We start from the raw sequence: 18,771 nt of genomic DNA, 5'->3' as shown, positions 1-18,771 counted from the left end.
CAGAAAGTAATGTAATATCTATACAGTTCGCCCAATATGGATGAAAAATGGAAGCTGAACCGTCTGCACTTTAACGTTATATGCATTGTATCATTTCAAATCTAAAGTGCTGGAGTACAGAGCCAAAACAACAACAAATGAGTCACTGTCCCAATACTTTGGTGGTTCACTGTATTTGTCTGCTTTGCCTTCAGTTTGAAGGGAAAGTTCGCAACTTCAGTTCACTTTACTCGTCAACAGATACATTGGGCTTTGATACAAAATAATTGATTAATAGTTGATTATTGCAGTGCTTAAGGGCATTGCACACAAACGGGTTGCACCTACAGTTTCAGGATTTTGAGGATTGTTTTCTCTGAATTCTAAAAGTATTGTTCCAGTCTCACCTTCATATTTCATACCCTATTATGCATAATATACTGTGTACAGACAGACAATGGATTGATATATTGTTGGAAAATGATTCATCTTTTTATTTTTTTAATCAAATATCCGAAACATTCTACTTGCAGTGAAGCCGCTCAACGACTACATCATACCAGTTGCATGAGAGTGTGTGTGTATTTGCATGTATACAAACACCTGCACAGCATCAGCATCAGGCAAACCGGCATTAGTTGTAAAAACACTGCCCCTCAGTGTTATTCAAACATACTTTTTGATATGTTGTATTTTTACTTAAAAAAAAAAAACTTGTATCTTTGACCATCATTCTATCTCCCGTACAGCAACTCCACTCCCACAGCTTCCCTCAGCCCATCCCAACTATCTCTGCTGGCCACCCACTTCGGGTTTCTACGCAACACATATCTTTCAACTATGCTGTGATGTTTAACTTACAATTTCAATGATCTAATCGAATAGAATCCACAGATTGCGAGTTGAAGATAAATACTTTTAGGCTACCTGAGGGCAATACCAAAATATATGGTCTATTTATTCTGTATCCTCACAACAAATCTGCAGAGCTTCGATGATTTTATGCCCCAAATATTCAACATTTTGTTGGTGGCAAGAATTCTATATAATAATTTTACCTGAAAAGCACAAAGTCTTGAATCTTGCCTTGTTTTATATATCAACTCATACCCTCAAATACATCAAAAATCTCTTCCCAACTATTTTGCAATCGATATGGCACAGTTGTCAACATCCTGGTCCTCAAATGAAACTGGTATACTTTCCTATTTATGCTTTTTTTATTCCTCCACCAGTTTTGATCCTTTATATTGGGCAGACAGACCAGTTCCCTACCTCCTCCCTCTGCCACCCACCTCCTCCATTTTTGGGGTAATGCTGTAATCAATTGGTTGGACTCTTGGATTGAGCAGACTTTCCCGTTCAATTCTGATAACTCCTTGAAGCACATAACTCTACCATTCCAATTTACAATATAATTTAACAACAAAAAAATACCCTTTTGAAAGATCTTTCCCATAAATACAGGTATTTTATCAACCAGCACATTTGAGTTCAGCCATAATATTTGTTGTAATATTTGTTCTATCTTTTCAGGGGGATGACATTTAAATTGTAGCCAGCTCTTCAATGCTTGTTTTGAAAAAGAGAGATACTTTGAAAAAGGTATCATTTTCAATTAATCGAAAATGAGACATGGCAATCTGCACAAAGGCAAAAGGCCATTTTTAAACAATGGATGAGTTTTTCTTAGCAATCTACTTGAGAACCATTTAGGGTTCAAGTACAACTTTTGAATGAGTGAAGCTTTTAGAGAGAGGTTTAGTGATTTTATATTTAATAATCTCAACCCACCCAATTAATATTCATTATATAGATAGGCACGTTTTACTTTGTCTGGTTTTGCATCCCAGATAAAGCAGAATATTTTTTGCTCACTTGATTTGAAAAACGAATCATCAGGACTAGGCAGCGCCATAAGTAAGTGAGTAAACTGAGATATGACTAAGGAGTTAATCAGGGCAATTTTTCCATAAATAGACAGGTATTTACCTCTCCATGGTTGCAGGATCTTGTCTATTTTTACAAATGTTCTATTTAAATTAATTGTGGAGAGCTTATTTATATATTTTGTGATATTAATACTAAGTATGTCTACTTCACCATCAGCCCATTTTATAGGTACATTGCAGGGTTTATAGCTCAACTGTAAAAGTCGTATATTTTAAAGATCCAATACGTAATATTGTACAATCGTGGCCAAAAGTTGTGAGAATGACACAAATATTAATTTTCACAAAGTCTGCTGCCTCAGTTTGTATGATGGCAATTTGTATATACTCCAGAATGTTATGAAGAGTGATCAGATGAATTGCAATTAATTGCGAAGTCCCTCTTTGCCATGCAAATGAACTGAATCCCAAGAAACATTTCCACTTTATTTCAGCCCTGCCACAAAAGGACGAGCTGCCATCATGTCAGTGATTCTCTCGTTAACACAGGTGTCAGTGTTGACGAGGACAAGGCTGGAGATCACTCTGTCATGCTGATTGAGTTCGAATAACAGACTGCAAGCTTCAAAAGGAGGGTGGTGCTTGGAATCATTGTTCTTCCTCTGTCAAACATGGTTACCTGCAAGGAAACACGTGCCGTCATCATTGCTTTGCACAAAAAGGGCTTCACAGGCAAGGATATTGCTGCCAGTAAGATTGCACCTAAATCAACCATTTATCGGATAATCAAGAACTTCAAGGAGAGCGGTTCAATTGTTGTGAAGAAGGCTTCAGGGCGCCCAAGAAAGTCCAGCAAGCGCCAGGACCGTCTCCTAAAGTTGATTCAGCTGCGGGATCAGGGCACCACCAGTATAGAGCTTGCTCAGGAATGGCAGCAGGCAGGTGTGAGTGCATCTGCACGCACAGTGAGGCGAAGACTTTTGGAGGATGGCCTGGTGTCAAGAAGGCCAGCAAAGAAGCCACTTCTCACCAGAAAAACCATCAGGGACAGACTGATATTCTGCAAAAGATACAGGGATTGGACTGCTGAGGACTGGGGTAAAGTGATTTTTTTCTGATGAATCCCCTTTCCGATTGTTTGGGGCATCCGGAAAAAAAGCTTGTCCGGAGAAGACAAGGTGAGCGCTACCAACAGTCCTGTGTCATGCCAACAGTAAAACATCCTGAGACCATTCATGTGTGGGGCTGCTTCTCAGCCAAGGGAGTGGGCCCACGCACAATTTTGCCTAAGAACACAGCTATGAATAAAGAATGGTACCAACACATCCTCCGAGAGCAACTTCTCCCAACCATTCAGGAACAGTTTGGTGACAAACAATGCCTTTTCCAGCATAATGGAGCACCTTGCCATAAGGCAAAAAGTGATACCTAAGTGGAGCTTTTAGTATATCAAAAAAGGCTTGATATACCTCTACCGGTATGCCATCAAGCCTTGGGGTTTTTCCAGACTGAAAGGATTTAATAGCCTCAAAATATTAATCCTCTGTAATTTGGCCTCCCGGCTGATCTTTCAATGCATTTGTTAATTTTACATTTTTTATATTATTTGGAAAGTATTCCATACTGTAATCTTCGTTCAGTGGCAGAGGATGAGACGGAAAAGAGAACATCTGCCTAAGCGTTCCTATATATGAGATTCAGGAAGACTTATGTGCATTTTTCTCCATATTCCATCCATTTTGCTTTATTTTTGTAATAGATTACATTAGATCGTTCTTGAATAAGTTCCTAAAGTTCTTTTTGTTTTTCCTCTAACTTCTTTTCTATCTCTGTAGTATCGTTTTTATTGCTATCTACCTGTACTTTTAGTTCATGGATTCTCCTTGTTAGTCTTGTCTCTTTAGCCAGAAACTGCTTTTTTAGTATTGATGAATATTGATTTGAATGACCTTTTGAAGGTACATTTAAAGGTATCCCAAACAATAAGGGGATTTGCTGAACCTATATTATACTGGAAAAATTCAGTTATAAATGATTTTGTGTTAGTTAAAAATAAGTTGTCCTCCAGTAAACTTTTATTAAATTCCCAATGTCCACGTGGAAAATCTATAGGAGTTATGTGAATGCCAATTAGATGATGATCCGCATTCTGTCTCCTATTAAAACGTTTTTAACCTTTGATGAAAGAGACAAGAAAGTTGTCAACCCCATTCCTTTTTCCACACAACTTCAGGATGTAGAGTGAGTTTCCTGTAAACAGTATATTTTCTTTTAGGCATGTAAAGACTGATCTTCTTTTTTTATATCTGCTAAACTGCTACAATTATAACTGGCTATACTTATTTTTCCCCTTACCATAATTAGATACTATTCTCAGTCTAAATTGACCATAATTTAGTGCTTGTAAAGTTACTGCCATCAGAGGTATTAGAGCTTTCAAACGTCTGATATTTAGAATTGAATTCCCCTTGCTTGTTGTAAACATATATAAGCGTGTAGACAATTACATAACAAATATAGACAAACAATAAACACATTCAATTATAAAAGTTGAGAGAAGTGAAAGAAGAGAGCGAGATCAGGTGTGTGTGTGTGTGTGTGTGTGTGTGTGTGTGTGTGTGTGTGTGTGTGTGTGTGTGTGTGTGTGTGTGTGTGTGGTGTGTGTGTGTGTGTGTGTAAGTCCATATGTGTAAGTGAGCATGTAATTGAGTATGTGTGTGTTCATATCCACTTCATAGTGTTCAGATATTTTTACAGTTCCCATACTTTCTTTTTTTCGTAACCTGAAGTCCCTGTAGAATTTAGTACAGCCATGAATCATTCTTTGAAGCAAAGCACTCCCTAGCCTGAAGGCCCTTATCAGTGGGAACAATAAATCAATTGCTGTGATTCTAAAGGGTTCTGTTTTTATGTTTTTCTTCAGATCCCTGTAGTTTTGAAAGAATACCAAATTGAAATGTTGACGCAGTCACCAGTAAATTGTGTTTTCTGTGAAAGCGAGAATGATGTGAATGTTGACCAACTTTACCAGTAATTAGCCCTAGCCGGTGTGTTGATTTCTCCTCTGCAGTTTACTAGATAGCGACAGCAGGCCTTTAATGCCATGTCCTGCTTTATTAGGCTTCTTTACCCATCTAGTTCAGTGGCCAGGTCAATAATGGTAGACTGTTGCCACTTTCCCCTGCAAGCTAAATGGAAATGGACGCCTCTGTCTGGTCACAGTAAAGAGATGGGGGGGATACTTAGCCTGTGAAGTAGAGATGGATTCACTAGCTTAGTGATCCGGTCATTGACATTCTCAATGTGTGTGTGTGTGTGTGTGTGTGTGTGTGTGTGTGTGTGTGTGTGTGTGTGTGTGTGTGTGTGTGTGTGTGTGTGTGTGTGTGTGTGTGTGTGTGTGTGTGTGTGTGTGTGTGTGTGTGTGTGTGTGTGTGTGTGTGTGTGTGTGTGTGTGTGTGTGTGTGTGTGTGTGTGTAGGAAGTACATGCCTGAACTATGGTCTTGCTTTATCTTTGTATGTGAGGACATGGTAGCTGTCAAGTCATTTGATAATAATGATTGGGGACCTACCTAGATATAACCTAGATTTTCCCACTCATTGGGAATCTTGTCATCTTGTGAAACGATGTAGCGAGCTGTGTAATGAATCTAAAACTCATTGTCTTCCTCTCTTTCTTTCTTAGAGTGGGCCGATCTTTACTAGATACAGTACCTCCTCCATCGAGGTGGGCTAAGATGAGTATAACCAGTGATGAAGTGAACTTCTTGGTATACAGATATCTTCAGGAGTCAGGTATGTATGACTGCCAACCTCCCTGTAACACACTTGTCCTGTCTCGCTCTGTCTCTTGTCTGTCTGCTGAAATTATTATTATACTTCTGCTTTACATATTTCTTCTGTATTTGTTTCTGTGGTAATGTAGGAATTGAGAATGGCTTTGTAGTTGACCTTGTTGATTATGTTGTCATGGATTAGACTGCATTGACTCTTTCTAAACCACATGTGTCAAACTCATTCCACTGGCTGAGTGTCTGCGGGTTTTCACTCCTCCATTGTACTTGATTGAGGAATTAAGGTCACTGATTTGTAAGGAACCCCCCTCACCTGGTTGTCTAGGTCTTAATTGAATGGAAAAACCAAGACACTAGGCCCTCCATGGAATGAGTTTGACACCCCTGATCTAAACGGTCTCTAAAGGTTTGGGAATTTTGGCACACATTTTACCAATGGCTACTTCAATAAATTCACCAAAAACATGATGAAAAGCTTGAGAGAGTGCAGGAATAGGAAAGTAGAGGTGTCAGTAACTCCAGAAACTACCGTTAGTTGAAACCAAGCCTATTCTACCTGTCTGTTGGCTGTTCAGAATATCACTTTCCCTTCATATGTACCTGTGTCAACATGCCATTCACGCTACCCTATTTTTCACAGGGTGAATGAATTATTGAGATCCTAGCCGCTGTATTTGATTACTGTTGGGGCTTTCTTTGAAGCCAGTCATTGGATAAATGCTTGATAGCTCTGGCATTTTAACATTTCTTCCCCTGAAAAAGTCTACTTGGAATGAATGATTGACTCGCTGTCTACGCTCCCTTTTATTTTATGGTTTACATAACATTGATATAAAAAGTTAGAAATAACACCTCAGACATTGCAGATGTCTGTGTAGGAGTGAGATGTTTGTGTTGCAGGGTCTCTGGTGTTCTCGTTGTACTGACTGTGTTCTCTGTGTGTCCCTTTCCAGGTTTCTCCCACTCAGCGTTCACCTTTGGCATTGAGAGCCACATCAGCCAGTCCAACATCAATGGAACACTAGTGCCCCCTGCTGCCCTCATCTCCATCCTGCAGAAAGGCCTCCAGTATGTGGAGGCAGAGATCAGCATCAACGAGGTGAGCCTAGGGGCTCCAGTCCAGGCTGCCTTCTGGTAGTGCCTTGGGTCGCATTCATTAGTGCATACCGTAGCAAAACATTTAGCAAAAGAACACAACAACTATATGTATATATATATATATATATATATATATATATATATATATATATATATATATATATATATATATATATATATATATATATATATATATATATATATATATATATATATATATATATATATATATATGGTACTAGTCAAACGTTTGGACACACCTACTCATTCCATATTTTGATTTGTTTAACACTTTTTGGGGCATTATTACATGATTCCATATGTGTTATTTCATAGTTTTAATGTCTTCACTATTATTCTACAACTTAGAAAATAGTAAAAATAAAGAAAAACCCCTGAATGAGTAGGTGTGTCCAAACTTTTGACTGAGTGTGTATTCATTAAGGTTATTTTTCAATCTGTTTTCTTCCTTTTGGTGCCTGGAGAATACAACCCTGGCCTGGACTACCACACCCAGAACAAACACCAAACACTCTCCATGTAAATCAATGGGGTTATTTATATAAGACTAACCTCACTAATACAGTGCCTAAGATCAATACTTAGCTCAGCAGTCATTTGTATGCAAAATAAGTTTATCGAAGTCATGAATCTCAAACAATACCAAAATCAATACACTATTGTACTTGGCAAATTAAAAATGTAAATCCTACAGTTCGAATTTATTGTCCATCAGTGCACTCTTACATCCAACGGGGTAACCATGGCATATTTGGTGTTGTGTTGGCAGGATGGCACGGTGTTTGATGGGCGGCCCATTGAGTCTCTGTCACTCATCGACGCTGTGATGCCAGATGTGGTGCAGACGCGGCAGCAGGCCTTCCGCGACAAGCTAGCCCAGCAACAGGCGGCCTGCGCCATGGCAATCACCGCCGCAAGCAACCAACCCAACGCACCAAAGAACGGAGAGGCCATCGTAAACGGAGAGGAGAATGGCACACACACCATGTGTAAGAACAGCCTCCTGTCTAACAGAGCCATTTAGCTATCACTAGCTAGCGTTGTCGTGCCGTAACTTAACAAATGACAGCTAAACATTTTCCCACATTATCTTGATACTTACTATGTGAGACTTACTACATCAAGCAGCGTGTGTGTGTGATACTCTAGAGCCATGTGATTTTCACTGAATGTGAGGTAATTAGTGACATGGCATTGAGTGTTGGTGAATTTGACCCTGCATGCATTCACCTTCATTGTGCCTCCCTAACAGATGCTTCTAGAATTTAGCCAGTGAAACCAGAGAGGTATGGATCAGGTGAAGCCTTAGATTAGGGAGAAACTGATAGAGGATGTTGTGGATGTTTGTGTCAGCCGATCCCACTGGAGTTAGTCTGTCTGTGTGGGTGGGTGGCAGAACACCAGCAAAGACTATGTTAGTTTAAGTAATGGTTGTCTGAACAGAAAGGGATGCTGCAGCCCCGTAGGATTGTTCTTCAGCAAAAACAAGTCTGGAAGAAAAACACATTTTATCAATACTGCAGGCAGGATGTGAAGATGATTACTGGATTAGCTCTTAGCTCATCTCCCAGAATGGTTGAGCTTTGATCCTCTACAGATTGCTCCTTCCGCTTCAATTGGGTCAACAAGTACGTTTGATGCGGTAGTTGCAAATCTTAGATAACACTGTTATTTAAGACTTAGTAACTGTCTCGGGCTCTCGGCTTTTTGCCGTTAATGTTTTGTTACTAGCCTCATTTAAATTCTCTGATCTTAAATGGTTATGATTTGAAAGGGGAGAGGTTAAACACCTCAAATTTTTGTCAGAAACCAATTTAAGAGGGAAACAGTCCAGATAGTTAAAGTTTTTGCAACTGAATATGGCTACGGATGAGAAGGAAATTGAACTATATTTTCAATATATGTGATCTCCTGTATAGTAGGTATTGGGAGTCATGTATGTGTCTGTTTTTATTTCCTTATTTTATTTAACCTTTATTTAACTAGGCAAGTCAGTTAAGAACAACTTCTTATTTACAATGACGGCCTACCCCGGCCAAACCCTAACCCGGACAACGCTGGGCCATTTGTGCACGCCCTATGGGACTCCCAATCACGGCCAGTTGTGATACAGCCTGGAAACAAACCATGATATGTAGTGATGCCTCTAGCACTGCTTTTTTTTTTTGTTTGTTTGTTTATCTGTCGGCCCCAGCCTCGAACTCAGGCCCTTTGTGTAGTTAACCGACCTTCTCTGCCCATTCATCGCCATTTTACCTGTTGTTGTTGTCTCAGCTGATTAGCTGTTGTTGTCTTAGCTAGCTCTCCCAATCAACACCTGTGATTGCTTTGTTTCTCTCAAATGTCAATATGTCTTGTATACTGTTGTTGGTTAGAGCGTTGGACTAGTAACTGAAAGGTTGCAAGATCAAATCCCTGAGCTGACAAGGTAAAAATCTGTCGTTCTGCCCCTGAACAAGGCAGTTAACCCACTGTTCCTAGGCCGTCATTGAAAATAAGAATTGGTTCTTAACTGACTTGCCTAGTTAAATAAAGGCAAGATATATAAAACAAATGTTTTAGTTTACTGCGGAGCCCATAGTCCCACTCAACATGCCTCAGATATCTCCTTTGTCCGACCTCCCACACATGCGGTGACCTCACCCAGCATAACTAGCCCATCCAGAGATGCAACCTCTCTTATCATCACTCAATGCCTGACTTTACCTCCACTGTACCCACACCCCACCATACCCCTGTCTGTATATTATGCCCTGAATCTATTCTACCACGCTCAGAAATCTGCTCCTTTTATTCTCTGTCCCCAATGCACTAGATGACCAGTTTTCATAGCCTTTAGCCGTACGCTCATCCTACACCTCCTCTGTTCCTCGGGTGATGTGGAGGTTATCCCAGGCCCTGCGTGTCCCCCGGCACTCTCATTTGTTGACTTGTTGTAACCTGAAAAAGCCTTGGTTTCATGCATGTTAACATCCCTAACATCCCTAAGTTTGTTTTACTCACTGCTTTAGCACACTCCGCCAACCCTGATGTCCTTCCCGTGTCTGAATCCTGGCTTAGGAAGACCACTAAAAATTCAGAGATTTCCATCCTCAACTACAACATTTTCAGACAAGATAGAACGACCAAAGGGGGAGGAGTTGCAATCTACTGCAGAGATAGACTGCAAAGTTCTGTCATACTTTCCAGGTCTATGCCCAAACAGTTCGAGCTTCTAATTTTAAAAATTAATCTCTCCAGAAATAAGTCTCTCACTGTTGCCGCCTGTTATAGACCCCCCTCAGCTCCCAACTGTGCCCTGGACACCATATGTGAATTGATTGCCCCCCATCTATCTTCAGAATCCATTCTGTTAGGTGACCTAAACTGGGATATGCTTAACACCCCGGCAGTCCAACAATCTAAGGTAGATGCCCTCAATCTCACACAAATTATCAACGAACTCACCAGGTACAACCCTAAATCCGTAAACATGGGCACCCTCATAGATATTATCCTGACCAACTTGCCCTCCTAATACACCTCTGCTGTTTTCAGTCAGGATCTCAGCGATCACTGCCTCATTGCCTGCATCCACCCCTCATCACTGTCAAACGCTCCCTAAAACACTTCTGAAAGCAGGTCTTTCTAATCGACCTGGCCTGGGTATCTTGGAAGGATATTGACCTCATCACATCAGTCGAGGATGCCTGGTAGTTCTTTAAAAGTAATTTCCTCACCATCTTAAATAAGCATGCCCCTTTCAAAAAATGTAGAACTAAGAACAGATATAGCCCTTGGTTCACTCCAGACCTGACTGCCCTCGACCAGCACAAAAATATTCTGTGGCGTACTGCACTAGCAACAAATAGTCAGCGCGATATGAAATTTGTCAGGGAAGTCAGGAACCAATACACGCAGGCAGTCAGGAAAGCAAATGCTAGCTTTTTCAAACAGAAATTTGCATCCTGTAGCTCTAACTCCAAAAGGTTTTGGGACACTGTAAGGTCCATGGAGAATAAGAGCACCTCCTCCTAGCTGCCCACTGCACTGAGGCTAGATAACACTGTCACCACCGATAAATCCACGATAATCAAGAGTTTCAATAAGCATTTCTCTACGGCTGGCCATGCTTTCCTCCTGGCTACCCCAACCCCGGCCAACAGCTGCACACCCCCCGCAGCTACTTGCCCAAGCCTCTGCAGCTTCTCGTTCACCCAAATCCAGATAGCAGATGTTCTGAAAGAGCTGCAAAACCTGGACCCGTACAAATCAGCTGGGCTAGACAACCTGGACACTCTCTTTCTAAAGTTATCCGCTGCTACTGTTAAACCTCTCTTTCGTATTGTCTGAGATCCCTAAAGATTGGAAAGCTGCCGCGGTCATGCACCCCTTCAAAGGTGGTGACACTCTAGACCCAAACTGTTACAGACCTATATCCATCCTGCCCTGCCTTTCTAAAGTCTTCGAAAGCCAAGTTAATAAACAGATCATTGACCATTTCGAATCCCACCACACCTTCTCCGCTGTGCAATCTGGTTTCCGAGCTGGTCATGGGTGCACCTCAGCCACGCTCAAGGTACGAAATTATATCATAACCACCATCGATAAAAGACAATACTGTGCAGCCGTCTTCATCGACCTGGCCTAGGCTTTCGACTCTGTCAAACATGGTATTTTTATCGGCAGATTCAACAGCCTTGGTTTCTCAAATGACTTCCTCGCCTGGTTCACCAACTACTTCTCAGACAGAGTTCAGCGTGTCAAATCGGAGGGCATGTTGTCCGGACCTCTGGCAGTCTCAACGATGTCGCTCTTGTTGCGGGTGATTCCCAAACACCTCTACACAGACGGCACCATTCTGTATACATCTGGCCCTTCTTTGGACAATGTGTTAACAAACCTCCAAATGAGCTTCAATGCCATGCAACACTCCTTCGGTGGCCTCCAACTACTCTTAAACGCTAGTAAAACTAAATGCATGCTTTTCAACCGTTTGCTGCCCGCACCTGCCCGCCCGACTAGCATCACTACTCTGGACGGTTCTGACTTAGAGTATGTGGACAACTACAAATACCTAGGTGTCTGGCTAGACTATAAACTCTCCTCCCAGACTCACATTAAGCATCTCCAATCCAAATAAAATCTAGAATCGGTTTCCTATTTCGCAACAAAGCCTCCTTTACTCACGCCGTCAAACTTACCCTCGTAAAACTGACTATCCTACCAATCCTCGACTTCGGCGATGTCATTTACAAAATAGCCTCCAACACTCTACTCAGCAAACTGGATGCAGTCTATCACAGTGCCATCCGTTTTGTCCCCAAAGCCCCACATACCACCCACCACTGCGACCTGTATGCTCTCTTTGGCTGGCCCTCGCTACCTATTCGTCGCCAGACCCACTGGCTCCAGGACATCTATAGGTCTATGCTAGGTAAAGCTCCGACTTATCTCAGCTCACTGGTCACGATAACAACACCCACCCGTAGCACGCGCTCCAGCAGGTATATCTCACTGGTTATCCCCAAAGCCAACACCTCGTTTGGCTGCCTTTCCTTACAGTTCTCTGCTGCCAATGACTGGAACTAATTGCAAAAATCGCTGAAGCTGGAGACTTATATTTCCCTCACTAACTTTAAACATCAGCTATCTGAGCAGCTAACTGATTGCTGCAGCTGTACATAGCCAATCTGTAAATAGCCCATCCAATCTACCTACCTCATCCCCATATTGTTTTTATTTACTTTTCTGCTCTTTTGCGCAACAGTATTTCTACTTGCACATCATCATCTGCACATCTATCACTCAAGTGTTAATATGCTAAATTGTAATTACTTCACTACTATGGCCTATTTATTACCTATCTCCTATCTCCTTCTATTGTGTTATTGACTGCACGCTTGTTTATTCCATGTGTATCTCTGTGTTGTTGTTTGTGTCGCACTGCTTTGCTTTATCTTGGCCAGGTTGCAGTTGTAAATGAGAACTTGTTCTCAACTAGCCTACCTAGTTAAATAAAGGTGAAAAATATATATATAAAAAATGCCATGCCTTAGACCGCTGCGCCACTCAGGAGCCCCAGTCTGTAACAGAGTGTGGATGTGATCTGATTACAGATAACCACATTGAGCCCATGGACATGGATGTGGACGTGGAGATCCCAGCCAGCAAGGCCACGGTCCTCCGAGGCCACGAGTCAGAGGTGTTCATCTGTGCCTGGAACCCTGTCAGCGACCTGCTGGCCTCAGGGTGAGTCTCATTGGGGAGGGGGAAGTGTGGGGGGCACAGGGATGAGTCAGTACTGGGTTCAGCTTTTCTGGGACTTGTGAGGCTAGAGCAGCTCACACACACACACACACACACACACACACACACACACACACACACACACACACACACACACACACACACACACACTGTCTCTGTCTGTATTGACTTTCTCTTCTGTATTCTGCCTGTGTGTGTGTCTAGGTCGGGAGACTCGACAGCCCGGATCTGGAACCTGAATGAGAACAGTAACAGTAGTTCCACCCAGCTGGTGCTCAGACACTGCATCAGGGAGGGAGACCAGGACGTCCCCAGCAACAAAGATGTCACCTCACTAGACTGGAATGTGAGTTCTCAATTGTCCATTCCATCCATCTACTGTGTCAATTATCACTTGACTGAAATGGTCTGGAACGGAACATTAGAAGTCCTCTATACTGAGTAGAGTTAACTAACTGCTCTATTTGACCCCATAGAGCGACGGGACACTCTTAGCAACAGGATCTTATGATGGATTTGCAAGGATATGGACAAAAGATGGTTTGTTGAGTTTTGTTACATTTTAATTAATTTATATTACAGTGCCCAATGCCCAATCTGAATCATATTGTCATCTGTGCAGATGCATTAAACTCTTGTCTTTCACAGGTAATCTGGCTAGCACCTTGGGGCAACATAAAGGTCCCATATTTGCACTGAAGTGGAACAAGAAAGGAAACTCTATCCTCAGTGCTGGTGTAGATAAGGTATTTAAAAATATATATATTATTGTATATATTATTTAATCGAATTAATCAAGTAACTCCAATAGCAATCAACTATCCCTGCAGTATTTGCTATGTATCTGTTGTCATTTTCCAGACAACAATCATTTGGGACGCACACACAGGAGAGGCCAAGCAGCAGTTCCCCTTCCACTCAGGTAAGCCCCCTGTGTCCCGAACAGAAAGATGTAGGACTTCAGCTGCTCGGGTGATGTGAGTTAACCCTTTGAATACTGTCCTTGTCCTTTTGTGTTGCCTCCTGCCTGCCTGCAGCTCCAGCCCTGGACGTGGACTGGCAGAACAACACAACGTTTGCCTCCTGCAGCACAGACATGTGCATCCACGTGTGTCGAATGGGCAGCGACCGGCCGCTCAAAACCTTCCAAGGCCACACGGTAAACAAACTACATCTCTGTTCTACCCTCTACAACTCACACCACTGAGGACCAAGTCACACTTGGGATTTCTCTACATCCTGTATTTTCCCAAACTTCTGAAGGTCTGTAAACAGGATAATGTGTAACTATTAAACGGATAAGCATGATGTCTTATTGGTCCTCTACAAGCCTACATGTCTGTCTTCCCATGTGTTTTTCAGAATGAAGTCAATGCTATCAAGTGGGACCCGTCAGGGATGTTACTAGCCTCCTGCTCTGATGACATGACTTTAAAGGTAAGGCCAGCACTTCTACTTCAGCCAAGATTTTGGACACATGACCATGATCTCCATATGTCAATATAATAATGTAATGATTACACAGTGCTGTTCTCTTTCCCAGATCTGGAGTATGAAGCAGGACTCGTGGGTCCATGACCTCCAGGCCCACAGTAAGGAGATCTACACTATCAAGTGGAGCCCTACCGGCCCCGGCACTAGCAACCCCAACTTCAACATCATGCTGGCTAGGTGGGACACACTCACAGCACCTAGACTTGTTCTGGGACAGCGTTGTGATGAGTTGAGAATGGACAGTGTGTGTGCCAGTGAAGGGGTCTCTTGTCAGGAAGTGTCCCAGACATTCTCTCAGGGCTAGTAACTGTCAGTGGATCAGGGACATCAAGCCTATGCTTCCATATGTAAATGTTACAGTTCAAATACCACCGGCATTTACAACCTCTTCTGAAATCCCCTGGGATGGGCGTATATTTCACTCTGGATGTAAAACTGCCATTACTGCTATGACTTGTTAGGAACTTGATAGTAATCTGAGGTAAATGCGGTATTGTACACCAAGATACAGCTCATGTCTGATCATGTGATTTAATTGGCTCTTTCCCAACTTCTGTTTATTAATTTAGTTTTAATCTCACAATATTTTCCTGTGTCCTTGTAAAGTGAGATTTGCAATCTAGCCAGGGGCAGCCCCAGAAGACTTGGCTTACACTATCTAATAATACCATTTTGATGAGAAAGTGTTAATGAATGTCAGCTCCTCTTTTCATTAACACATGCTCTCATCCATCACATGCTCTCATCCATCACATGCTCTCATCCATCACATGCTCTCCTTTTGTGGTGACAGATGTTCTCACCGATTCTACAACATCACACATCTCATTTTGGCTTTGTGGATCAGCATTTTGAATTAGAGTTTGCATCGAGCACCAAAGCCAACTTATTGACATATTTCTTACATTTCATATCCTTCTTTCTATGTAGTGTTGTTGACAACCTGAACCTGGAAAAACGACTTGGTTGCTACTTTGTTATAAAGGTGTTAACTCTCCTGTCAAACCCTGTAAATTACCATTAGTACTGAAAGATCAGTAATGACTTGTTGGTATGAACAAAGTTTGAGTTTTCATGTATTTCAGTTACAGTACGTATTTTAATTTAGCAGATAGATGTAGATGGAGAACTGACCATGTGCTCTGTCCTACCCCTCAGTGCCTCGTTTGACTCGACGGTGCGTCTGTGGGACGTGGAGCGAGGTGTGTGTATCCACACCCTCACCAAACACCAGGAGCCTGTTTACAGTGTGGCCTTCAGCCCCGACGGGAAGCACCTGGCCAGCGGCTCCTTCGACAAGTGTGTACACATCTGGAACACCATGGTGAGTCACGCTGGAGGTTATAACTCAGTTAACAGTTTATAATATGTAACAGCTTTTAGCAGTTTATAACAGATTGTAACAGTTTATAACAGATTGTAACAGGTTATAGCATCTTATAACAGTTAGTTAGTAGGTCCTATGGTCAGATAAAACACCTGGCCCTATGTTTAATACAGGCTGTGACATTGTTGTTAGGTCAAGCAGGCAACTATGGTCCTCAAGCAGTCCTCACCAGAGTTGGTGGTAATGTGGTTGTGTTGTGGTTGCAGTCTGGAGCCTTGGTGAATAGCTACAGGGGGACTGGAGGGATTTTTGAGGTGTGCTGGAACAGCACAGGAGACAAAGTTGGTGCTAGCGCTTCAGATGGATCGGTATGTTTGATACGATTATGATTTGTGTTTTAAAATGTATATAATTTGTATTGATGTGTTTTTATTTTTTTCATTTATGCATGTACTACTACCACTCATTTTTGTACGTTAAACCAAAGTGATACAAATAAAAGACCTTAATGCTTTAGTCTCGGGACCAATGCTTTCAGAAGTGCATGGGGAGAAACCAAAATATTCTGAAGCATAACATGTATTATTAATCATGCTATCTTTGCCCTCCAGGTATGTGTTCTTGAGCTCCGAAAATAGCATCCTGCCAGTGATTTTGAAGATGGACCCTGGAATGTGCAGAAAAAATGCCTTCTGCCATCAGCAAACACACTCTAATGGTTCAGAGCAGGCCTGGCAACGTGGAGGACAACCTCAGAGTGGACACAGGAGACCAACAAAATACTTGTTCTAACTATTACAACCTACTCAATGGATTTGTGTCTCTTGTTTGAGACCACAAAGAAAATCTGCTGGGTTAATTCATCCACAGGACTGGACTAAATCTAATAATAGTTGTTCAGCCATGCTTTAAAAGGTGCCTAAAGAGGAAGTGAAATGACTACCTACCCCTGCTGTTATTTAACTAGGGCCTGAATCATGAGGAAGGTTTGCTGAGGTTTGGGTGTGTTTGGGGTCATATTGTGAGAGAAAGGTTGTGTTTTAGAATGTATCTAAGCACATGTTAACCCTATGGTGTCCTGAGTTGAGAAACAATGTGGGAGACATGAGGAGAGTGACATTGTTAGTGCTGCACTGGCCTCCTCAAATGTGATGTTTAAGTTGTCCTGAGTGGGAAATGATTTCTGTTTCAAGAGCTCTTCTTGCAAATTTTTCTCAAATGGACTTTTGAAAGTCAGAGTAACACAAGGCGTTGCTATGAGGTAGTTGTTCTCACATTTAATAACACCATTTCAATGAAGAAAAAACTAACTTTTAATGATGTTTTAATTCACGAGGAAGAAAACAAATATTTTTGTGGACATCTTTACAAGATGCATAAAGTGGTTTATAAGTATTCTCCCTTCTGGATGTAAATTTTATGAATGTAAAGATATGTGAATTAGATGAATACACAGACTTATATACTGCGTATATATGTTTATTTACATTACACTTTGGCGTCATCCTCTAGACGCTCAATACTGGCTAGAGATATTGCCCCTTTTCTTTGCTGATACTCAGTTACAAGACCCTGATTAAATTTAAAGCATGTCAGAATTATTTTTTCACCATGTATGTTCATTCTACCAGTTATGTGTGCATCAGGTTGGTTTGTCAAGTCAGGTGGCGCTGAGGTGGACTGTAGTCATTTCACAAGACGTGTCAGTGAATTTAGTCTGTATTCAGTCCTAATGACAACCAATGAAATGGAGATCAGAACAGACAGAGAACATGATGACTGACCAGGAGAGACCAGGAGGAGAGGAGGCTGTGAATGTTTTAATTGTGTTGTCTCAATGTTGCTTTAGTAGCAAACTGTCATCACTAGTCATCTATTGATATTTTCTAACAGTACTCCTCTGTTTGGCACCGCAAGCTATCTGACGTAAACCCAGGTTACACTGACCGATCAATCTGATTGGTCAAGCGAAAGTCCTGCTGTAGCTTCTAAGCTGTGATTGGTTGAATTCAGTGGAGGTCCTGATGTCTCCACTGCCTGATCTAATAGGTCAGATTTGACTTCTGATTTGAGATACCTGTATAATGGGTTTAGCTTTAAATGGGGAAGTTCGTTTTTCATGGCCCGTTGAACATTTTAGACCTCTCCATTGGTACTTAAGTGAAATCACCCAGGGCACCGGGCCATGCCAAACGAACTGGCCCGTTGTGTGCTGTATGTATACTTGTACTTACCATGGTCTAACGTGATATCTGTCTCTTCGAACTAACAAACTGACAATGCCTGTTTGTCCCTTTTCTCTCTTTCATTCAAGATCATTTTAAGAGCAATGTGTGAAGTGCACTTTTTCAGAAGGTAGGATCAGCTTTTGTTTGGGTTTGTGATGAAAGGGGAAGGCCAGCATTTTTATTTCTTGTTATTTTTACGGCATAATCGGGCGTTGATTGATGGAAGGTTCATTGTCTGACTTATTTTTTGTTGCTGCTGAGAGCCATTATTGTCTGTGTCAGACTGAGAATCGGACTGTGGTTGGTGGCCATCTTGGCATGCTGAGAAGCCCAGTGTGGAATAATATGCTGTGACTGACAGCGATCACTCTCCCCCACCCAGTCTAGGGTATGGTCATCTGTTTCCAAGACTAAACAATGAAATCACATTATGTCTCAAATAAAGCACTCTATTTTGATATTAGAAAAGCCTTTCCTTGTATTGTTGGGTTCTTGTCGTTTCCCTTTAAATGTGGCTCACGCGGCAGAATGCATAGCATTATGATAATGTGTATATGGAGAGGTAGATATTTAGTGTCAGTGTAGCACTTTATCAGATACTTCATGTGATCATTTAACTCATGACACATCAAACTTGAAAGAAATTACAAAATTCTTACCCTCCTTCAACTTGGGTTAAAGATAACACTAT

General features: G+C 41.7%; 1 protein-coding gene across 3 annotated transcripts in view; it reads left to right on the top strand.

Annotated features, from left to right (window-relative positions):
• The window catches only part of LOC139403212 (F-box-like/WD repeat-containing protein TBL1X), a 42,434-nt gene extending 23,882 nt beyond the window's left edge, over positions 1-18,552 (top strand). The window contains exons 2-16 of one of the 3 annotated variants that reach the window (XR_011633301.1): positions 5,555-5,664; positions 6,617-6,762; positions 7,552-7,771; positions 12,881-13,013; positions 13,236-13,377; positions 13,508-13,571; positions 13,680-13,777; positions 13,893-13,953; positions 14,069-14,190; positions 14,394-14,468; positions 14,575-14,702; positions 15,684-15,849; positions 16,119-16,220; positions 16,464-17,578; positions 17,722-18,548. Coding sequence is in view for 2 of the 3 variants with exons in the window: in XM_071146929.1 (XP_071003030.1) it covers positions 5,607-5,664; positions 6,617-6,762; positions 7,552-7,771; positions 12,881-13,013; positions 13,236-13,377; positions 13,508-13,571; positions 13,680-13,777; positions 13,893-13,953; positions 14,069-14,190; positions 14,394-14,468; positions 14,575-14,702; positions 15,684-15,849; positions 16,119-16,220; positions 16,464-16,490 (1,542 nt within the window). In the remaining variant the exon portion in view is untranslated. Of the gene's footprint in view, positions 1-5,554; positions 5,665-6,616; positions 6,763-7,246; positions 7,302-7,551; positions 7,772-12,880; positions 13,014-13,235; positions 13,378-13,507; positions 13,572-13,679; positions 13,778-13,892; positions 13,954-14,068; positions 14,191-14,393; positions 14,469-14,574; positions 14,703-15,683; positions 15,850-16,118; positions 16,221-16,463 lie in introns of all 3 variants that reach the window. The other 2 variants (XM_071146930.1, XM_071146929.1) reach the window with 2 other exon arrangements.
• The last annotated feature ends 219 nt before the right edge of the window (positions 18,553-18,771 follow it).

This window comes from Oncorhynchus clarkii, chromosome 3 (assembly GCF_045791955.1).
Source record: "Oncorhynchus clarkii lewisi isolate Uvic-CL-2024 chromosome 3, UVic_Ocla_1.0, whole genome shotgun sequence".
NCBI lineage: Eukaryota > Metazoa > Chordata > Actinopteri > Salmoniformes > Salmonidae > Oncorhynchus > Oncorhynchus clarkii.
This window is presented reverse-complemented; position numbering and strand designations above follow the sequence as displayed.